This window comes from Protobothrops mucrosquamatus, unplaced genomic scaffold, assembly GCF_001527695.2.
Source record: "Protobothrops mucrosquamatus isolate PMUCROS unplaced genomic scaffold, P.Mucros_1.0 scaffold1259, whole genome shotgun sequence".
NCBI classification, from domain to species: Eukaryota; Metazoa; Chordata; class Lepidosauria; order Squamata; family Viperidae; genus Protobothrops; species Protobothrops mucrosquamatus.
Genome location: NW_015387465.1, coordinates 201,188 through 222,777, shown reverse-complemented (window position 1 = coordinate 222,777; position 21,590 = coordinate 201,188). Strand labels below are relative to the sequence as shown.

Genomic DNA, 21,590 nt, shown 5'->3' with positions numbered 1-21,590 from the left:
CCCGTTTAACAAGCCTACGGAGCCGCAGCCGCAAGCTCCGTTAGGCTAGAGGCGTTCCGAGTCCAACAGCCGTTGGACTCCCGTCGGGAAGAACAGGCCCGCTCGATTCCCTGCAGGCCCAATCCTATTGAGATAATGAGCAGTGAGACTAACAGCCGTTAGTCTCCTTGTAATACTCACAGGGATCGCTGAGGGGAGATGAGGAAATCGAATTGAGTGCAAGCACAGATGAATTTTAGAATTTAATTGGAAAGGGAATGGAGATCCACCACTGACTGTACCTGCCTAGAGCCAAACTTGCAACGTCTGTCCTGGGCAAGATCAAGTCAAAGACTGGAGATCATGGTCCAGGACGGGCGTGGCAACTTTGGGCAGGAATACAGTCTACTACCCAATGGTGGAGTCTCCATCTCAGTGCTGGAGAACTAGCTTTTCACCAAATCTTTGGGCTCTGAGTTGTGTGTTCTGGTTCCTCCTAAGAACTTTTCCATACATGTAGGTCAGTATTCTACGTTGGGATGTTATTGTTATGGGTATTTTTAAAAGTTATTTAACTATTACTACTAGTAGAACTATAAATCACTTATAGTCAGGTATGACTGGAACTGTACATAAGCCAAGTAAATTATAAACACAAACTATTTATAACCCGATTTTCTAAACCAGTGGTTCTCAACCATTTCACAGGGGTCGCCAAGCAAGGCTGTCCGCCATTTTTTTGTCCGCCATTTTTTCCCTTTTCCGGCGGGTGCCTTACCTCCCTTGGGCTGGGCCAGCTGGTGGTCGGCCTGCTCCGTCTCTGCCGCTTGCCAGCTATGCCTCAGCCGGCGCAGGGGGCGGAACCACGCATGCGCGGCGGTCCCGGGCAGGGAAAGTCCTCGACTTATGACCGGTTGGGTAGTCCTCGACTTACGACCGGTTTAGTCCTCAACTTACGACCGGTTTAGTCCTCGACTTACGACCGGTTGGGGTCGCGGCATTAAAAAGGTTGAGAACCACTGTTCTAAACTGTCAATTCAAAGACAGTTTAAGACCATCCTTTTTCTTTATTTTCTTTATCCTACTGGAAATTAGAAAATAAAAGTATAACACTTGAAAAAATGTTTTAAAAGTACTAAAGTCAATGAAGCTGAAATTTAACATACATAACTCTCAACACCTATATTATACAATCTGTTGTCAAGTAAAGCCTTTATGTATAAACAGTATTTAATATTATCATATTATAATATAACTGCCAGTGTAATAAACTGGTTTTACATATGACGTTATCCTGAATATATATTCCTACTGAACATACTTGGCTAACATCTGTGCACTCATTTTATTTATCATTTCTATATCTTTCATTTGAGTACTTCTATATGTGAAATAGGTTAGTGACAAAGAACTTTACAATAAATAAAATTTGTGATGAATAAACCCCATGACATTTGGTCACAGCAGCAGTGTTAAAGCTATCATTATTTCAGGTAAGTACAGAATGAACTAATAAGAAATGTTAGAACATCTGCTAAAAAATTACTTAAAAGCATTACGTAATTCTGAATTATGTAATGCTCAAACACCATTCTGTATATAAGTTCAAAATGCAAAAGTAATACTACTGTAGTTTAATATTTATAAATGTAAACCTAACTCTAATCCTTCCTGTACAGACTGAAAATAATGACATGCTCTTAAAACAGCTCTAAACCCATATAAGCACTTACCCAGCAGAGTAGGGAACAGGACACAAGGTGTTGCAGAAAGCCATCTTTAACACTTCTGTAAAACATTTATACAATCTAATTCTAGAACTGAAAACACCTGGTGCAGACACAAGGTGCCAGCTTTATCAGTGAGTTCAGATATAATGAAAAATACATTCAAAATATGAACATCAGATGCCCCATTCTTTTTTCCTCCCTCTCTGTGATCTTCTTGAGATGTATCCAGCCATATAGATAAAGGGTCAAAATATGCCATCTTTGTGCTACTGGCAGGACCTGGATGACAAACTTCCATATTTTTATTACTGCAATATATGTGCTATGGTAACTAAGGCATCACCTTCTGATTTGAATAATGTGAAGAAGTAGGTGGAAATCATCCTAGCAGTTGAGCTTTATGATCAGGACAGCCAAAATATTTTGAGTATGCACAGCCAAACCACCAAGCCTCCTACACCCCCATTCCTTCTCTGGAGCATTAGGATGACAGCAGTTTCCAGAAGGAAAGAACTGAAACTGGATGAGTTCAATGGGCTAATGCCAACACAACACTGATCTCATTGTGTAAGGATATAAGTAACAATGAGACACTGAACAAGGAGGGAGGGGGATGCATTAAGATATTTTAATAAAAACTCAAACTGCAAAGCATATGTCAGTCTCTAATTATATACATTTAAATATGTCACTCTAAAGGTCAACTTCCAAAGCTATTAAAATTTTCAGTCTACTACAACATGTATATACTAAATTATGTTCCATCATTCTAGTTTATGAATGTATTTTATCCAACTTTAAAACTGGTTTCACAAATTATATGAAAACTCACCAGACATTCCACATATATGCATATAAGAATGTGAATATAATATTGAAGAAAATTTATGTTTGAGGATGCTAGAAAATATTTCATTTGCCAACAACACAGACAAGTACTTTTTGGACAGTCAAGAAGAATGATAGCAATCTTTTTGGAATATGAATGTTCATGAATTCTCCAGAAATATCCGGCCTAAACTATAACTATACCATTCAAATGTTGTCCCAATGCCTGGAGGCTGTGAGGGTCTGGACAAGGAGAACCCCAGCTCTAACTTCTGATCATGACAGAGAAACTTTGGGGTTTTGCTGCCCAGATATGATAAGAGGTCATCTTTGACTCTTGACAGGGTGGCACTTTCCTGGTCAGAGCTTGAATAATTTGGGGACATTATCATATGTTTGAAGAACAGTGGCAGCCGTGGCTAAGTGAGCCTTTGCATAGATCAATCTTTTGTACCAATGGTGCCCTTTCCTGGATTAAGAGACTTCGTTCATAGCCAGTCATGCACCGGTTGCTTTCCATTTGGATAATTACAGCTTCAATTGCTCTTGAAGCCGATCTGGAAGTTACAGCAGGTCCAGAATGCAGTGGTAGGCACACTTATCAGCACCCATGATTCACTCATACTATGCTGCTGCTTGCTGCTCTGTGAGCTGCATGGGCTTCCAGTTTCTTTCCAGCTACATTCAAGGTGCTGCTTATCAACTTTAAAAGCCTGAATGACAGGGCCAAACTATTTGCAGGACTGCCTCTCCCTGAGAGTATCTGCTCATTTACCACATCAGATGGGATAGAAACACTCTAGGTTCATTACCTTAAATGACATTTGGTAGGACTTAGGAAGTACATGTCCTCTGTTGCAGCCTCAGTTCTGTGCAGGCCCCTTACCCACCTAGCCTTCCAGAAAGCTTGAAAAGCAGGCTTACCCCTCCTAACCATAGGGTTAGGGTGAGGATGGAGTCTAATCAATTTAAATGCTGTTGTATGGAGGAGTATTTGTTTTCAAGGTGCCAGGAGCTTTTGATACTGGTTCTATTGTCTCTTTATGCTTTTTTTTTGCTGTTTTTTGTGAGCCATAGTACATAAGATGGGTGACAATATAAATCTAATAAATAAATGAAGAACTTAAAGAAAAATTCAAAAATGTCTCCAAAATTTGTGTCACTGTTATCCACCACTGAAAACAAATCGCCTAGTATGCAAGATGATTAGTATCTCGCTACAGATTTTATTATTATATAAGTCTAAACACCCATCCATTTACATTCCCAATTTGTAGTTACACAAGCATCAATTATAGTTTCATGATTTATTAGGCTCCAAATGTTTAGGAACTAAGCCAGCTAAGAAACATGAAATTGGTTTCCAAGACCAGTCTTTCTCATCTGTGAAATAATCATTGAGTAACTATTAGGAAGTTACTAAGCAATAACATCTTGCTCTCTTACCAGCCAGCTTCTCTGAAAAAGTATACTGCAAGCACAGTTGCACAAATCTTTTGTGGACCAGGTGCACTAATATTAGAACCCTGAATCATCCTATCCAACTGATGTACAATAGTCACGGACAAAGAGCACTTCTTTACACAACAACTGCATGATTAATCTATGGAAATTACTGGCACACAAAGTATGTCATAAGCTGAATTTAGTTCACAGAAGTTTATCAATGGCTCCTGGCCATGATCATTGTGGCCAATCCATATTGTGAGAAAATATGTCAATAAATATCAATTGTTGAATTTTGCCCTGTTGCCACCACGTTCTCTTATGGGCTTTTCAGAAGCTTATGGGTTCCTCAGAAGAACTTGCCTGACCTACATTGGAAATAAGAATCCTTTGATTGGTTCGGCAGAAGTCTGCTAAGTGATCCAATACTGTATAGATTTTTAGGGGAACAATAAAAATACTGTACTACTTCACTAAAGATGCAATTCTCTCTGCTAGTAATTAAATTTGTTTCTGAAGAACAATATGCAAGATAGGACTATCTAATAGGGCTGTGCAATGCTTCAGCATGTGCAAAATCACGACCATAACACTCATTTGTGACTCACTGAAATACAGTCTACAGGACTGTGCTGCTGTGAAAGACATAAGTGCAGACAGGTGCTGTATTGGTACTCACACACATTCTAAAGTGCCTCTTCCAAAGCTAAACCAAAGCATTACCTACTGGTAATTAACAACTGCCCTATTTAGCAACTGTTCAAATTTATGATAACACTGAAAAAAAATAACTTTATGACTGGTCCTCACATGTATACTGGTAATTTATGACTGTCACAGTGTCGCACGATTACCATATGCCACTTTACAGCCAGCTTCCAACAAGCAGAGTCAAGGAAAAGCTGGAAGTAAAATTTTAAGTCACAATCATGCACCACTTAGTGACAAAGGTTGCTGCCCCAATTGTGGATGTTGAGGACCACCTGTACATGCAACTAATAATTATACTCTACAGCAGAGATCTCCAACCTTTTGGGCACCAGGGACCGATTATGTGGAGAGAAGTTTTTCCACGGACCGGAGGGGTGGTGGTTTTGTGTGCTGCCTGCATCCCGTAAATGGGGCTTTGCTTGTTTGTGCGGACCGGTTGCTGGCATGCCACGGCTGGTACTGGTCCCCGGACCAGGGGTTGGGGACCCCTGCTCTACAGCTATATAACAAATTGTAAAATGGTTTTAGGCAATGATTGTTTTATATATTTATTGTTTTATTGGATTGTTGTATACTAACCAGAATCACTTTCCATGAAATGAGCAACCATGTAAATTTCATTAATAAATAGCTAAAAAATAAATAATGCCACTGCTGCTGAAGATTTAAGTCCAAAAAACCTATAGCTATTTCTCTTCTAATTTTTAATTCCCATCCTGTGATTAATAAAAATAAAAACACAGCCATAAAATAAGGATATGCACATTCCCCTGCAGTGTGCTTGGGGTGAGGGTTAAATCAAAACATGATAAGAGTTAAGACAAAAAAAGGTGAATGGAACAAGGGTAATGTTAATACAATTTAATTTCTATTCAAATTGAATGAAATTAAATTAAATGATTACAGTTAACATTATCATTCCTTATGTAGCTGATTGTTTTTACAATCACGATAGAGATTACAATTTGCAGAGAACTGGGGGAGAGGTTCAGGGAATCTCCACATATGGATTGATTGGACTGCATGCAGGGCTGGGCATCCATTAAGCATTCTTTCTCATAGATTTGTGAAACTTTGCCACAACAAAATTTCCTTCCTTCATAAGAAGACAGGTCTGAAAACAACCTGACTTATTATCCCTGACACAATTTAAATATTTGCATCACTTTCAATCACTCAACATCAAAAACATCACCAGCAATATGCTAAGTAGATTCAATCTATCAGAAAAAACCAAATTGGTTCCTTTTCAAGCACTTGATAAAGGAGAACACCATGACTGAGCTAGCATTAAATTGATTGGTTTACTTGCTATCTAACTCCAAATGACTTTAGGTGGTTTGGAAACATTAAAATACAGCAATAAAACAAAACAAAAAACAAGCCATGTGCATCCAGAAAAAAACAGTCCCTCAGACAAAATCCTTCTCCCAAAATCCAGCCTAACCCAAAGTCTGGGAGAACAGCCAGGTTTTCAAAAAATCTCTGGAACATCAAGGTGGAATTCAAGTAAATCTTGGGGGAAGGGGGTTGCTGATCCAGAAGAGGCGGGTGCTGTGATAGAAAAAGAATGTTTCCTGGGTCCTGTTAAATGTTTACTGTTTAATTAAAGGGATTATGAACACACATCTCCTGGCACAATGGAGACCCTTCTCCACACCCATTCCACTTGGACAATCCAGAAAGGTATTACCACTCATGATATCAAAAGCCACTGAGAAAACAGAAAGATGTACCATCTTCATCCCAGCTCCATCAAAGTACATCAAAAACGGGATTGATACTGTGTTTGTAAGATATCCTTGTCTGAAACCCAACTGAAATGGGTTCAGATAATCTGTTTCCTCCTGACTCCTATGGAATTGCATGCTCAGTCACCTGCACAACAACTAAGGGGGGAAAGTTGGAGGCTGGATGAAAATTGTCCAAATTGGATACAGAAATGGCTTCTTAAGGGGTACAAAGGTAAGTCATACATATAATAGGTCCACCTTTCTTTCTTTTGTCAAAATGTAACTATTTATTTTATAATTCATCCTGTACTGAGAGTGTACAATGCTGGATTCTTAAAAAGAAGGCATTTCCCGAGTACCTGATGGTGAGAAGTAACATGAATCAACAGGATGTTATCCAAGTGAGAAAAATAATTGCTTGGGAATTACAAAGAGTAATGTAGCACTTTGACAGACAACTGGAAATCTGAAAGTATCAGAGCCATGAAATAATTTTCATTCTCACCTCCGAAGGCCAATTCCAACTAATGTACATTATGCAACGCAATACAGTGCAAAGTAATGATCACATGGAGTTTACAATTAGATTCCAGAAAACAGTAGTTTCAAGCAATCCATAATACATATCTTGATGTTACTAAGTACTGGTTTGCTTTATAAGAAAAGATTATCTTATCAATTTCAGATCTTCTTCAGTAGAGATAACTGATTCTAAGATTAAATACTACAAATTAATATTAATTTGCCTCTCCAGCCATGGAAGTTCACAGAGCTGCCTTAATCATTGCATACAATGTGGTGTGCAGTGGGCATAGAATAAAATATGAACTGATTAATATTTTCTTACAGAAAATCTGGAACTATAAACAATGAAGCACCACACATTTTCAGGAAGCAAAGAGAGTTCAGGTGAAATCAGTAGCCTGAATGGCAAATATATCCTTTTTATAGTGATAGATTGATGTAAGAATCCAAATTAGAAGAGCAAACATTGAAAACAGAAGAACAGATTCACTTTGCATAGACTGTTCTAAGTTCTTGAAACTAGATTTCTTTTCTTCTTTCCAAATAATAACTAAACACGCCCTTTGAATGTCGTTTTCTGAATATCTTTTAGACTACATTTCCAATTCCCTGCTTTAAAAAGCAGAAAGAAATAGTGTACTTTTTTTCAACTACTTCAGTTTTATGCATTTTTTTCCTACCTACTGAAACTTGGTAGGGGAATTAACCAGTTATTTGCACTTCTGTCAGAACTGTACTTGATAGAAAATGCAAAGTATCATTCTGCTACTGCAATATTTAGTGAAAACTGCATTACAGAGGCATATGAACAAAAGGTATGAAGAGTGGGAAATTAGTTAATCTGGTGAAGAGAGATCAAATAAATTCATAAAAATTTGAATGTAAACTTGTTTACAAAGCACTATGCTAGATCCAATTAACATATTTAATACAATTAAGTTTTTGTAACATAAGCATTAATTATTGCATCAATGAAATTTCAAAATAATGAAGACTTTTTTCTTCTTTATCCAAATATTCACATTTCAATTTATTTTCTCAGTAGCACTTTAGAGCTGAAGAATTCATTTAAATCCATTTATGCAATCCATACTGCAACCCAACCACATTTAATATTTTTAAAGAAAACCTGCACCACCACCCTCAATGCAATTATCACTGTTGCAGCAAATGCCTGCCACAACCACTAGAAAACGTATTAGCTTCAGAATTTTCCCTTGTAGAGAAAAAGCAGAGATTGAGGGATTTTCATGCTAAAAAAAGCACAAGAACTACACCCCTGACCTGTTGCACTCTGCCTTTAGACTATGACACACTGAACTTCTGAATAAGCTCACACAGGATGAAGCTGTGGCATGTTGCAATGTTATTTACCATATGAATAATGCAAAAACGAGCCTGGAAAAGATCTTCCGGGGGGAGGTAAAAGTACTGGTTTCAATGCATTTCTTTACAGCAAACATTCGTTGCAAGAGGGTAATAAGTAACTGCCCATTTTGGAATCCCTGTTCTGCAAAGGCAAACCTGAGATTTACGTTCAACAAAAATCGATTCAAGCAACCCAGTTGGCTGAGAGCAGAGCAATGGTAACAGAGTGCTTTTGGTTGGCAAAAGAGTTACTTAGCCTACTTTACCAAAAGAGCATCTAAAGCAACCCCTCTTGCAGAAACAGCAAGACAGGCGGAAGCTACAGAAAGAAAAAGTTACTGAAAAGGCAGGCAAGGCAGCTGTAGGAAAGGGAGGAGGGGAAAAAAACGAGCAACTTTCTCTCTTGCTAATGCATTAATTTTTGGCAGCCCCATCGGAGCCTGACCTGCTTGCCGAGCAGCTGCACTCCGGCTCTGGCTCCTCCATGGCTCTGACGGAGGCGGCGGCGGCGTCTTTCATGCGTGCACCAGGGCAGGCATGGCAACAACAGGAGCTCTTCTGCAGCCCGGCCAGGCGATGAGAGCGGAGGAGCACGGAGGGGCAGCCGACCAACAAAAAGAAGCGATGTCACTCACTCACGACCCGGCTGCAAAGACCCAACGGCGCAGAGCTGGCCGTGCAGCCGCCATCTTGGAAAGAGGCTCCAAGAGGAGCGAAGCCGGGAGCATCGCTAGTACGGAGAGCGTCTAGGGACAAAGCCCTCCACAGGCGCTCTCCTTCGCTCCTCCGAGCAGCAAGAGGAACGGAACGCCACCCGGAAGGAAGAGGAAGGGAACGTCCCATGCAGGAACGGAGACGAGGCGGCGCGCGCCTAGGAGGAGGACTGGATCTTTGCTCCGCTCGGAATTCCTTCCTTTGGCAAATTCCTGACTGCAGCCTCGCCGTGCGCAATACCTACCGAAGGATTGCTGTTGCAGCCGCGCGCTGCTGATGGCTGGGCTGGTGTCTGGGAGAAGGCTTTCCTTATCTCAGGGATAAGGAGAGCCATGTAATACTAAAAGTAGAATAAGTGGTATAGACAGGAGACGGGGATTTTACTTATTCGTTTATTGGAGGACAGCAGTGGAGGGGAAAAAATCAGGTAAGCGTCATATCCTTGCAAATCAATCCTTGCCTCATTTACTCAGAGGCAACATCATTGACCTCAGCAAGGCTTACTCATTGATACCGCTGGACAAGTTACCTGCTTGGACGCATTGGGGTTTTCTTGTTAGAGTAAGCACAAAACACACCACTCAATATTACGTAGAATAATCTATTTCTTAGCCCATTCGATTATGGGGTCTAAAGTACCATCAAACATCCCTTAAGAGATGTTTAAAAAAATAAATGACATTTAAGGCTTTTTTAATAGTACATAACATACTGAACAAGCAAACAGCCCTAGTTACTTCTTAATATGCATGACCATGAAAAAATATCCTGTTACTACAGGAATTATTGCACTTTCCCAACCTGATGTCCTTTAAATGTTCTGGAACTGTAATCTCAATCTTGCCCAGGATTTTGAAAATCATAGTTTTGCAGATCCTAAATTTACCAAACTGAGAAAAAATAAAGTTCATATATAGTTCAACAGGGATTAAAAATCTATTTATGCACACTAACACACAAATTACTGACCTTAGCTGCAGACTAATGAAACATGCAATCATTTCAATGAGTGTAACAATTCAGTTTTTATCCTTGCTTCTTTCAAAAGCCTTTTTCTGTAAACAGTGAAACAGATGGAAGTGAGCTGAATACCTGATTAACACCTTTGATATAATGGTGAAACAATGAAATAGGAGATCCAATTTTTGTTTTTATGCAAAGGAATACCTCTTAGTAAATGTTACTGATGCATTTTTTAAAAAGACTTTTTATCCCACCTATTATTTTTATATATAAGTCAAGGCGAGGGAAGGCTGTCTCCATTTTATTCCACAACTGCAATTTTATAAAGTAGGCTGCCACTGGACTAAGATAGTATGATTGGCTAAAGAGTGCCTGTAACTGAGGTTAAACTAGAACCTGAGCTTCTACTTCTAATCCAGTGCCAAAACACTACACTAAATTGGCTCTCTAATATCATCCAATCAAATGCCTTTTTGTATTTCCTCTCACCTTTAAGGATATTGCCTTGTACTCTCAATTTCTACAAGTTTGGGCTTTAAAAAAAAAACAACCCTTACTCTACCTATGACATGTTTCTATCACTTTAGGTTGAAATTTGGTTTAATGTGAAATCCGTTAAGTAGATCATAGATGATCTTTCAAATAATTAAAAGAATCCCTTTTTATTGGCAGTAGAATAAGGTAATTCACAAAGAAACTTTTTGTTAAAGAAACATGACTGCCTCTTTATTTAAATCAATGTGATTATAGCTTATGATTATTTTTATTACTTTCATTTTACATTACAACGTCAAACTAATGGAAGCTTTCAATCTTTCATCCTTATTGCAGAGCAAGGATTGAATGTTCATATAAATAAAAATAAACCCCAAACAACAAAAAATGTGGATATATGACTTTCTGTCTAAATTTATACAAATCTACTACTATATCAGACTCTCAAGTATATAATTTGCAAGAAGGGGAGAATAAGAGCAACTTAACCAGCACCCTTGGAAAATTATGCCTGTTCATGTTGGTTATACTCAATTATATAAGTCATTAACCTATACAGTATACAAAGACATAGTTTGTTTTAATCATAATTTGTTGAACAAGACACAACAACTTGGTTCATAACTACAAAGCCATAAACCAAACCACAATAGGTGGGATCGTGCAACATGCTTAGCTATAACTGTACAAGCCACATTATGGTTTACTAAATCCAGTTGGTATAAGGCAGCTTTCTGTTTTCCTGAAGGATAGCTGCAGACATTTCAAAAGACAGGAAAAGAAGCTCCTATTGTAATAACTCATTACAATTATTATTTTTATATATATCATTGTGAATACCCTACTATGGTAATAGCTCTTTAAAGGAATTATTAGATCAGAAGCAGTTTCCAGTTGATACTAAAATCAAACGATTAAGATTTACTATCACTCCCAGAAGGGACACCATAGCTGCTCAGTCTTGAAGAGGAAATGCCAAATACCCAGTTATTCTAAAACACAGGAAGTTCAACTCAGGACAAGATGTTATTAAAGCACACTGAAAGTGAAAGGTGTGTACAGAGTTGTAAAACTAAAAAAGACTCTAAAGCCCAAAAATATTCTTTGCTAGTAAAACCATTGATCAGAAGTTTTATCCAGGGATTATCTGATGGTATGCCTGTTTCCTGCCAAGGTTCAAACACTGTATCAGCCACCAACATTTCATGCCTCCCTAATGTGTCATTATGAAACAGTTGTGTAGTGAGCTTCAATGTACTTCTCTGCGCCAGCAGTTAATTATAAAATAAAGTGTAATGTTATTATAGGTCAACACATAGTTATTTTGGAAAAATCTATGCTGTGTGTTATTGTGGCAGCTTGGTATCTAAAAACAAATTGGCAAACAATTACTGCTGTACACAAACATATTAAAGAAGTGCTGACATTTTAAAAGCCATCAAAACTTTCTTAGAAAGAGCTATGGGTTTAAACAAATGAGCAAAATGGGTTTGTGTAAACTGCATTTAGGGAAAATGAACGGTATTTGATTTATTCAAAAAGCATAAAGGTAAACATGGATTCCAACTAAGTGGTCCATGGTTTATGATCAATATTCTAGTCACTATATGAATTCACAGATTATTCTACTTCATTTTAATGATTTTTTTAGAATAATATTCTGTCTTTCCTTCATAAGCTCAAGGTAATATAAGTACTCTTCCTCCTTTTAATTTTCCTCACAGCAACAACCTTGGAAACAAAGTGACTGACCCAAAATCACTTGAGGTAGGATTTCACAGGAAGCTGTACTGAAGCAATGCAAAGCAGCAAAAAGGGGTGGAATAGGAGAATCATCCCCTGCTTGCAGAGCACAATACAAAAATATGTAAGAAAAAAGTAAAAGGGTGGTGGTGGGTAATTCTTAAAAGACCAACAGAAGTGATTAAACCTGATGAATCAACATAACATGCCCATTGTGTATTGGGGAAACAGAAAAGAGATAACGGACATGCTCTTTAATTTGCATGCAGACTGGTTGTACTTTTATTTCTAAAATTCTCATCTTTTTTAACATGTTTAAAATCTTTGAGTTTGGTGTAGTCGTTAAAGGCATCAGGCTAGAAACTGGGAGACCGTGAGTTGTAGTTTCACCTTAGGCACTAAGCCAGGTAGGTGATTGGGCCAATCACTTTCAGCCTTAGGAAGGAAGCAATTTGCAAACCACTTCTGAAAAACTTGCAGGGACTTCTCTAGAAAAATTTCTGAGAATTGGCCACAATTGAATAGCAGAAGAAAAAAAACCTCTTGCCTTTGGTCTCATCCATTCTGCCACCATTCTGAGAAACAGTTTCAAGCCAGCCCCCAGTCATGTTCCTTCCCCACAGCTGGCTCAAAACAGATGGGACAATCAATGCAGTCAGTCTCCAGCTGCCTAAGAGACTGCAAAGAAATGGCATTGAACCATTTCACAGTATTTTGTTTGGCATTTAAAAGGTATTTTGTCATCCCAGTTAACTGCAAGGCAGCCTAAGTACCATATACAGTATGTCTGCTCAAGAGTTCAGTATTAAAATAGCAGAAGAGAGAAACAGTGCAAACAGTGACGTAAGCACTGGGGGCAGTAGGGCAACGTTTCCCACCAGTAGAAAACAGGTCCGTCCTCAAGTTTTCTTGTCCTCCATGACTTTCCTTCGTCTTAAACTGCACCTCAAGTGGAACTAAAATGGCTTGCCTGCCTAACAGAGACTATATTGGGAGACTTCATAAGAGTGGGACTGATCTAGGAATGCCACAAACATCACATGTGGAGGTACCCTTTGTTTTTTCAATTATCTCAACACAACACGCTTGGGTAGCACTAACAGCCCTCTCTCAACAGAGGGGGAGGGATAAAACACCACCTATCTTCTGTTCACAACACAGTCCTTCCAGCAGCTCCAAGAAGATTCCACACCCATTTGCACTATTCAGGTGACGCTGAGGGCACAGATAAATCTCCAAGTTGCCTTAATGACTCTCAGAAAGAGTGCCAACGACCAGATGACTGCAAGGAATATAAATCCATCCACCATTCAGTCAGAACTGAAGAAGCTTCTTGGATAAGAAGCAAAATGTCTTCAAAGAAAAAAAAAACCCAAAGTCCAGTTGCCTTTTGAAAAGCACCTTTGGGACAACCATGACCTGGATGACTGAAAATCTCCATAGACACTAGTGATTGATGCGTTGTTTTGTTATGAGGTCCCAGCTCTTTCTTCAATTTTTGAAATAAATTGAAAATAAATTTTGACTTCTTAGTGGAATAGTAAGATAATACATCCAATGAATGTTTTAAAACAGTTCAAATGGCACTATTCTTTTTTTTTAAAGCCAAGCAAGCACAAAGACTGACTATACTCAGTGTCACACAATGTTCTCTGCCCAGATAACAAGAGTTCACATTGGTTTTGGTGGCAGGTCCTGTGTGTGCGTGCGTGTGTGTTTGTGTGTGTGTGTGTAATAAGCAGGGACAGATAATGAGTTGCCCTCAGGATACTATTAACCTTTGACTCTTCTAAAGTTCATTCAGCATGGCAACCAGGTTAAGAAGTATGGGAATTGCAGTCAAGAAATATCTGGGATACCATAAATTGCCACTTCAAAGTATTTATTTATTATTAAATAGATACCCCACTTTTCTGCTTTTCCAAACCCATCAAACATTTTACAGCAATAAAACAAAACGCAAAATACAAAATACGACATAAAACCTAATATAATTAAAATAAATTAACCTATCATTAAAATCATTTAACAATATATGATGCCTTAGTCACTTCCCATTTGGCCTACAGCAATGCACTCTACGTGGGAATGCCCTAAAAAACATTCAGAAGCTTCAGCTGGTCCAGAATGCAGCGGCATACGCAGCTTTGAGCAAGGTGTTCACCTATGTAACAACACCACCCAGCTGCCCTAGCTTCCCTTAGGCTTCCATTTACAATTCTAGGTGCTTGTTATTACATGGCCACCTCCTTTTCTCAATAAAGGTAGTCCTCGACGTACGACCACAAGTGAGCCCAAAATTTCTGTTGTTAAATGGGACAGTTATTAAGTGAATTTTGCCTCATTTTACAACCTTTCTTGCCACAGTTGTTGAGTGAATCACTGCAATTAAGTTAGTAAGTGAATGTCCTTTCACAATGGACTTTGCATGTCAGAAGGTCGCAAAAGGTGATCACATGACCCCTGGACACTGCAATTGTCATCTAAACTAGTTATTAATCACTTGCAGTTATTTGTTTAAGCCAGGGGTAGTCAACCTTGGCTCTTTTATGACTCGTGGACTTCAATTCCCAGAATTCCTGAGCCAGCTTAGCTGGCTCAGGAATTCTGGGAGTTGAAGTCCACGAGTCATAAAAGAGCCAAGGTTGACTACCCCTGGAAGCGGTGCAGCCATATACATTTTCTAAATAATTCTAAATGAATACATCTTTCTTCAATTAGGCATTTCTGCTGCAACACATTCTTTCCTGAAAGCTACTACTGCCATACCTGCAAAATTTTAACTCTGAGCCTACATTACACACCAAGAAAAACCTTTGACAGAAAGGATATTTTTGTCTTAGTACCTTCAACTTACTCCCTCCATATCAAATCTGAGTGCTATTAAGTCACTGCTATTCTGGGAGACTTTAAAACATGGTACCATAAGGTCAGAGACATTCTTAAGCCTCATCCTCTCTTGCTTCTGCCAGCTAATGAATTTGTCCCTACTTCCTGTCTTGAAAAGCTATTATAAATAACAGTACATCTTGCCTTCTTATATAATAGCTGTTTCTAATTTTTATTGGCAGATAAAGTCACATGAATATTATGGTATAAATACCAAAGATCTGATTCCAAAGCTTTTCTTACAACACCTTAAAAGTTTTTAGGATTGAATGCCCGAATATACTGTATATAAGAAAGAACCGTGAATTAGTTGAGAGAAAGGGAAAGAAAATCATGGATGGATCGATGGATGGAGATAGGCAGATAGGTAAATAGGTAGGTAGTAGAAAGGTAGATAGACAGACAGACAGAAATACAAATGTTGAAGAGATCCACAAAAATGTTACAATTTTAAAAAACAAAAGATGGCAAAGGGGAAATAAAGACAGTAAAACATGGAAAGGTTTTAGTGTAAACTGGATGTAAACAGAATTCCTTTGCTGTTATCTCCTCCCTTTAATTTGTTTTTCTCACTTTCTATGCATTTTTTGCATACTGTCGCTTATTCCAGAAGAATTAGTATGGTAGTATGTATATATATAGCCAAGTCATTTTTTTATATATAGCTGTACTTGCCTGAGTAGGGGGTTGGACTTGATGACCTCCAAGGTCCCTTCCAACTTTATCATCATCATCATCATCATCATCATCATCATCATCATCATCATCATCATCATCACTGTTGTATTCATGAAGCATATCAAATGTGTCACATATGTTTAGCAGTACAGGTAGTCCTTGACTTACATTTGTTTAATGACCATTCGAAGTTACAATGGCACTAAAAAAAATGACTTATGACTGTTTCTCACACTTGCAATTATTGCAGCATCCCCATGGTTATGTGATCAAAATTTGGTTGCTTGGCAACTGGCATGTATTTATGATGGTTGCAATGTCCTGTGGGGTCATGTGATCACCTTTTGCGACCTTCTGACAAGCCAGGCCAACGGGGAAGGTAGATTCACTTAACAACTGTGTTACTAATTTAACAACTGCAATGATTCACTTAACAACTATGGCAAGAAAGATTGTAAAATGGGACAAAACTCACTTAACAACTGTTTTGCTTAGCAACAGAAAACTGGGGCTCAATTGTGGTCGTAAGTCACGGATTACCTGTAATTGGACCTTCGTCCTCTATATAGGTTTCGTGCCTGAAGAAACATTTGAATCCAAACAGTACACCCCCAGCTCACACTGGCTTCAGCACAGGAAGACATATCCAGAAAGGATGAAGCTCCACACACTGTGACTAATTCATTTAACAAGAGTTACTTATCACAGCATTTGCCAGTTGATATATGAACTGCTGAAAATGGCTAACTTTTCTCTATATTAAAAGGACCTGCATGTTCACCTATACCAGTACAGTTTGTTTTTATTTTTGTATTCACACAGTAGTTTGGTGTCTGTTTGCTGACCTATGTTCTTCCTCAAACCTTGACATACTGATCTGATAACTACCATACTGTGAGCTTGTTAAGGTCAAAATCAGCACAAGGGAGTAACAGGAAGGGATATAAGGAGTGCTTTTAGAAGATGACTGTCCAAACTTACTGAACAGATTTTTCTGTTTAGCATCTGCCACTTTTCATTTCCGGGGCATGAAAAAACTTGGAAGGATTATATGTGGAAGATTAGAAACTCCTGACTCCTTGACAACTTCTAAGAAAGAATGAATATGCAATAAATGTCTAGGGAAAAAACATGGAGACTACCGAAATAGTTTGTCATGATAAACAGGCTGTGAACAAAAGGTATAAGATTATTCAACACCCTAGCACTATGTCTTAAATCACAGATTAATTCCACTGTCAGATCAAGGCATTAGTGAGTTTGGTAGTCAGCAACCATGCTAAAATCTGTAATAGGGAGAGTTTATCCACCTTCTTAATTGCACAGCACTGTTTCACAGCAATGAAGATGATTAAAAAAGAAGAAGTTTTCAGTGATAGCAAAAAGGTGGAACAAACTCTTCTGTCTTGACAGATATTCTATTAAAAATTGAGAAAGGAAACAAGTCCTGGGACAGAAGAGTGTCTTGCCACTGGCACAAAATCACTATGAGAAGACTACCTAAATTCAAAAGATCATCCAAAAAGAATTAGTGCTGTGAAGATACAAATCTTCATTTTGCATCAATTGAAGTTCAAAAGAAGCTCCCACACAGAATATCAGCTTTTTTGCAATGCATCTTTAGAGAGAATGTATTTAAGTCGTTTAAGCAGGAAGTTACCAAGGCAACCTNTGGCACAAAATCACTATGAGAAGACTACCTAAATTCAAAAGATCATCCAAAAAGAATTAGTGCTGTGAAGATACAAATCTTCATTTTGCATCAATTGAAGTTCAAAAGAAGCTCCCACACAGAATATCAGCTTTTTTGCAATGCATCTTTAGAGAGAATGTATTTAAGTCGTTTAAGCAGGAAGTTACCAAGGCAACCTCTGTTTTACCAGGAAAATAGTCAACACAGTAACTGAATTTATGCAAAAGTAATGGGAAATTGCTGCTACATGGTTATGCAAGTACAAAGCTAGAGACTGGCACATTTTATTTTATTTAGGGAGAAGTGCAAACTGAAGCCACAACAAACTGAAAATCCATTTCCATATTGGCTATAAATCCCAAGAGAACCTTTTGTAAATTGAATTAATAAGTTTGAGTTTTTCTCCACTGATCCTAGTAAACTAACTTAGGATGTTCACCAAATGTCTAGACTCAGAAATGAGAAAGAGAGTAATATAAGTACTGTGGAATCATAGAGAGTTGGAAGGAACCTAGGTGGTTATGTTCGGTTCAGTGTAGGATCCATTAGAGCACAGGTGTCAAACTCACTGCGTCACGTGACGTGTTGCGATGTATCACAACTTTTTTCGCATTGCCGGAGCTGGGGTGGAAGCAGCCTCTACATGATGCAACCGGCCCATGGGTCGGCAGTTTGACACCCCTGCACTAGAGCAAAGGTGGGGAACAATGGCCCCTTTATGACTTGTGGTCTTCAACTCCCAGAATTAGCTGGCTGGCTCGGGAATTCTGGGAGTTGAAGTCCACAAGTCATAAAAGGGCCACTGTTCCCCACCCCTGCATTAGAGCATCTTTATTCATTTATTTGCAATGAATACACCTCCTCATTCTAACTGATGGCTTACAATGACTAGGTGGCTTACAATGTATTTAATATAAGACATAAACAATACAAAGATATAATAGATTGTTTGAAAACCTCCAATGAAGGAGAACTCACCACTTCATGTGTCAGTGTGTCCCACTGGTTAACAGCTTGTGCAGACAGGAAGTTCCTCCTAATATCTAGCCTGAAACTCCTTCCTTGTGGACTCTGGTTCAGCTCTCTGGGACAATAGAGAATAAATCCAGTACCTCATCTGTGTGATACTCCTTCAAATATTTGAAGACTACTATCATATCATCCCTTAGTCTTTTCTGTAAATTAAACATATTCAGATTCTTTCATTATTTCTCCTAAGACTTATTTTCAAAAGCCTTTACTATTTTGACCATCCTTTCCTTGTTCTAATTTATCATGGTTCTTTTTGAACTGTGGTGCCCAGAATTGGGCAAAATATTTCAAATAGGGTCTGATAAGGGCAGAATGGAACTGAGTAATTGAATTGAACAATTTCTTCCATGATCGGGACATTATAGTCCTATTAATATATTCTGCAATAGGTATTTGTCTTCCTGGCAGCTGCTTTACACCACTAGCTCATGTTTAATTTGCGGTCAACAGGCTCCCCAAATCTATTTTATATATATTGCTGCTAAGCCAAGTCTCTCCATACTATATATTTTCTTACTCAAATGCAGAAAATTAAATTTTCCCAGTTAAATTCCATCCTTTTCATTTCAGCACATTGTTCAAACCTGTTTGGGTCTTCCTGAATCTTCTCTCTAGCCCTTATTTTCTCATTTTATTAACAAAAAAATCTTGCAAAAGACTGTCAAAGGCGTTACTGAGGTCTAGGTACATCGTTTCCATGGTATTTCATGCTCTACTAAATTACTGTAGTTACAAGAGCTGAAGTTAGTCTGGCAAGATTTGTTTATGAGAAACCTAGACTGGCTTCTGTTAATTGCAGCATGTCTACCCAAGGGCTCACAAATGCTTTTTAACAATCTGTTTGAGGATCTTGCCCAGTATAGGCATCAAACTGTAGGTCTATAGTTTCCTTACTTGAAGATGGGGACAACATTTGCTCTTCCCCAGCCTTCTGGGACCTTGCCAATCCAACAGACATTCTCAACAATTTCCTGACAGCTATTCTATAATCACCTCTGCTAGTACATTCAATATCCTGGGTTGAAAATCTCTCTGGCCCAGAGACCCAAGTTAGCTTAAATTAGCAAAAATCTCTCTTACCCTCTGCATCTGCTGGATCTGTGAGTCTTGTCAGAGTTAGATTTTCTCACCAGATGCTAGGATAATTAAAATGTCCCATTGTACCTAAGCATGCCTCTCTCACCTTTTATTACCACATCCTTACATCACTGAAGATCAAATCTAAGCAATCATTTCCAAAGGAAGTTAAGCAGGATTGGAGCTAGAATGGAGCTTTTTGGATCTCAGTCTTAAAAGCCAGTGAACAGAAGACACTAATTTCTTTCATTTGAGAACTGACTTCATAAAACTATTGTTCTTCCTCTACCTCAGGCCATCAAAGCTGAGATTTCAAAGATACCATCCCCATAATGAAGAATCCAATTCATAAAAGCTGAAGTTCTTGAAACAAACCTTTTAAACTTTTCAACTGAGATCCTAGAATGATATGTAGCATAAATAAACCGCTAATTACCCCTCAAAAACAAATAAAACTGATTTCAGAGTTTGAGAAAGATAAATTCATCTTATTTTAATTTCCTATTTTTTTTTTAAAAAAAAGAATATATTTTAACTATTTTATATCATCATGGACATTTAGTTGAAAGGCAAATAATATCAATAATAATCTACCTGTATATAAATAAGCAACAAAATTAAATCAGTTGAAAGAATGGTAGTGAGAGAAACCCCAATTTAAAAGAAGCTTGTTTAATTATTCTGGAAAATCTCACCAAACTCTTGAGGAGTCTCCATGTACATTCATCACTCACTCATCATTCATACTCACTTGGGTTCAACAACCATTTTAAAGAGGACCAGTGTTATCCTTCTAGCAGTGAGAAAAAGATTGCTGACAAACCTGTCTATAATAGGCATTAGATATGATTGGTTGCAAAGTTCTGTGCCAAAGTTACATAACTGTATCATGGCTGCATGAGGTCATGCAACTATTTATCATCCAACTCCCTAATTAGGGATTTTAAGATAGAGTCAGTCTAAGTTTAGCTGCTCTAACCTTTGGATCAACCTCTTTATGAGAAACTGCTCAGCTCTAAACCACACAAGAACAGAAATTACATTTTTCCAAATTCCTTAAAATGTTACTAAAATCTACATAAATTGAAAAGATTATACAAAGTCTAATCATCCGTGTTTTATTTAGGGCGTAACCATTCTAACTTTCCTTCCAGGAAATGTAGACTTCAAGGAACCCAATTCCACCCAAAGGTTGAAACCCTGGTCACAATTTTGCTACTGAAAACTTGTACTTAAGCAGTTGGACAGAACGATTCGGTCGGCAGCAGAAAAATGGAGGTGCCACCACATCCAGAGTCCTATTGGGCTTGTGCTGCTGAAGTAGAAGGGAGGGAAGAGTTTATTCTGTCTTTGGTTCCATGTAGAATTTCTCTCAACTTGCAACTATATAGGCAGATGTCTGGGGACTGCCCCCTTTTTTGCTCCTTCCAACCTTAGAGGCAGAAGCTATCAAGGCTTCCACGTGGATTGGTATATGGCATTCAAACTTAGTCTTCCTGCTTTGTAGACCAGCTTCTCTTCACCTCTGTTCAACTCTATTTCCCAGGATGCCAATATGACTGCATCTTTCTAGAAATAGTAACACTTATCACAATAGTTACTTTTTTTTAATTAGTTTCAAAAGCTGACAGAAATGTGTTTATAAATAAGAGAAAACTGGAGCAGTAGAAGAAGCTTCCACCAGGGCCCCAGACTCTTCTCAGCTGATGGGAATATTTGATATTTTAGAATCAAGCTGTGGTGCTTTCATAAAATAGCTTATGGAAGGAAACATGCCCATTCATGAAATGGCTGTCATAGACACAAAACATGGATCAGAATGTTTCCTCCTACCAGCTATAGTCGCAAACACATTTGCTCCTTCATTTCCTTGCTTTGCTTTATTCCTTTTCTGGATAAAAGGCATCACATGCAGGGTTTCATCTCTAAAAAGCCACCAACCAAGAATTAAGAGGTAAGGCTTCCAGGTTAAATAGATATCAACTT

The 21,590-nt window shown here is 38.3% G+C and overlaps 1 protein-coding gene across 1 annotated transcript in view; it reads right to left on the bottom strand.

Moving 5' to 3' along the window:
* MAP3K4 (mitogen-activated protein kinase kinase kinase 4) overlaps positions 1-8,844 on the bottom strand; it is a 49,339-nt gene extending 40,495 nt beyond the window's left edge. The window contains exon 1 of the mRNA XM_029285076.1: positions 8,766-8,844. Within this exon, the coding sequence (XP_029140909.1) occupies positions 8,766-8,839 (74 nt within the window). The 5' untranslated portion in view covers positions 8,840-8,844. The remainder of the gene's footprint in view (positions 1-8,765) is intronic.
* Between the last annotated feature and the right edge of the window lie 12,746 nt (positions 8,845-21,590).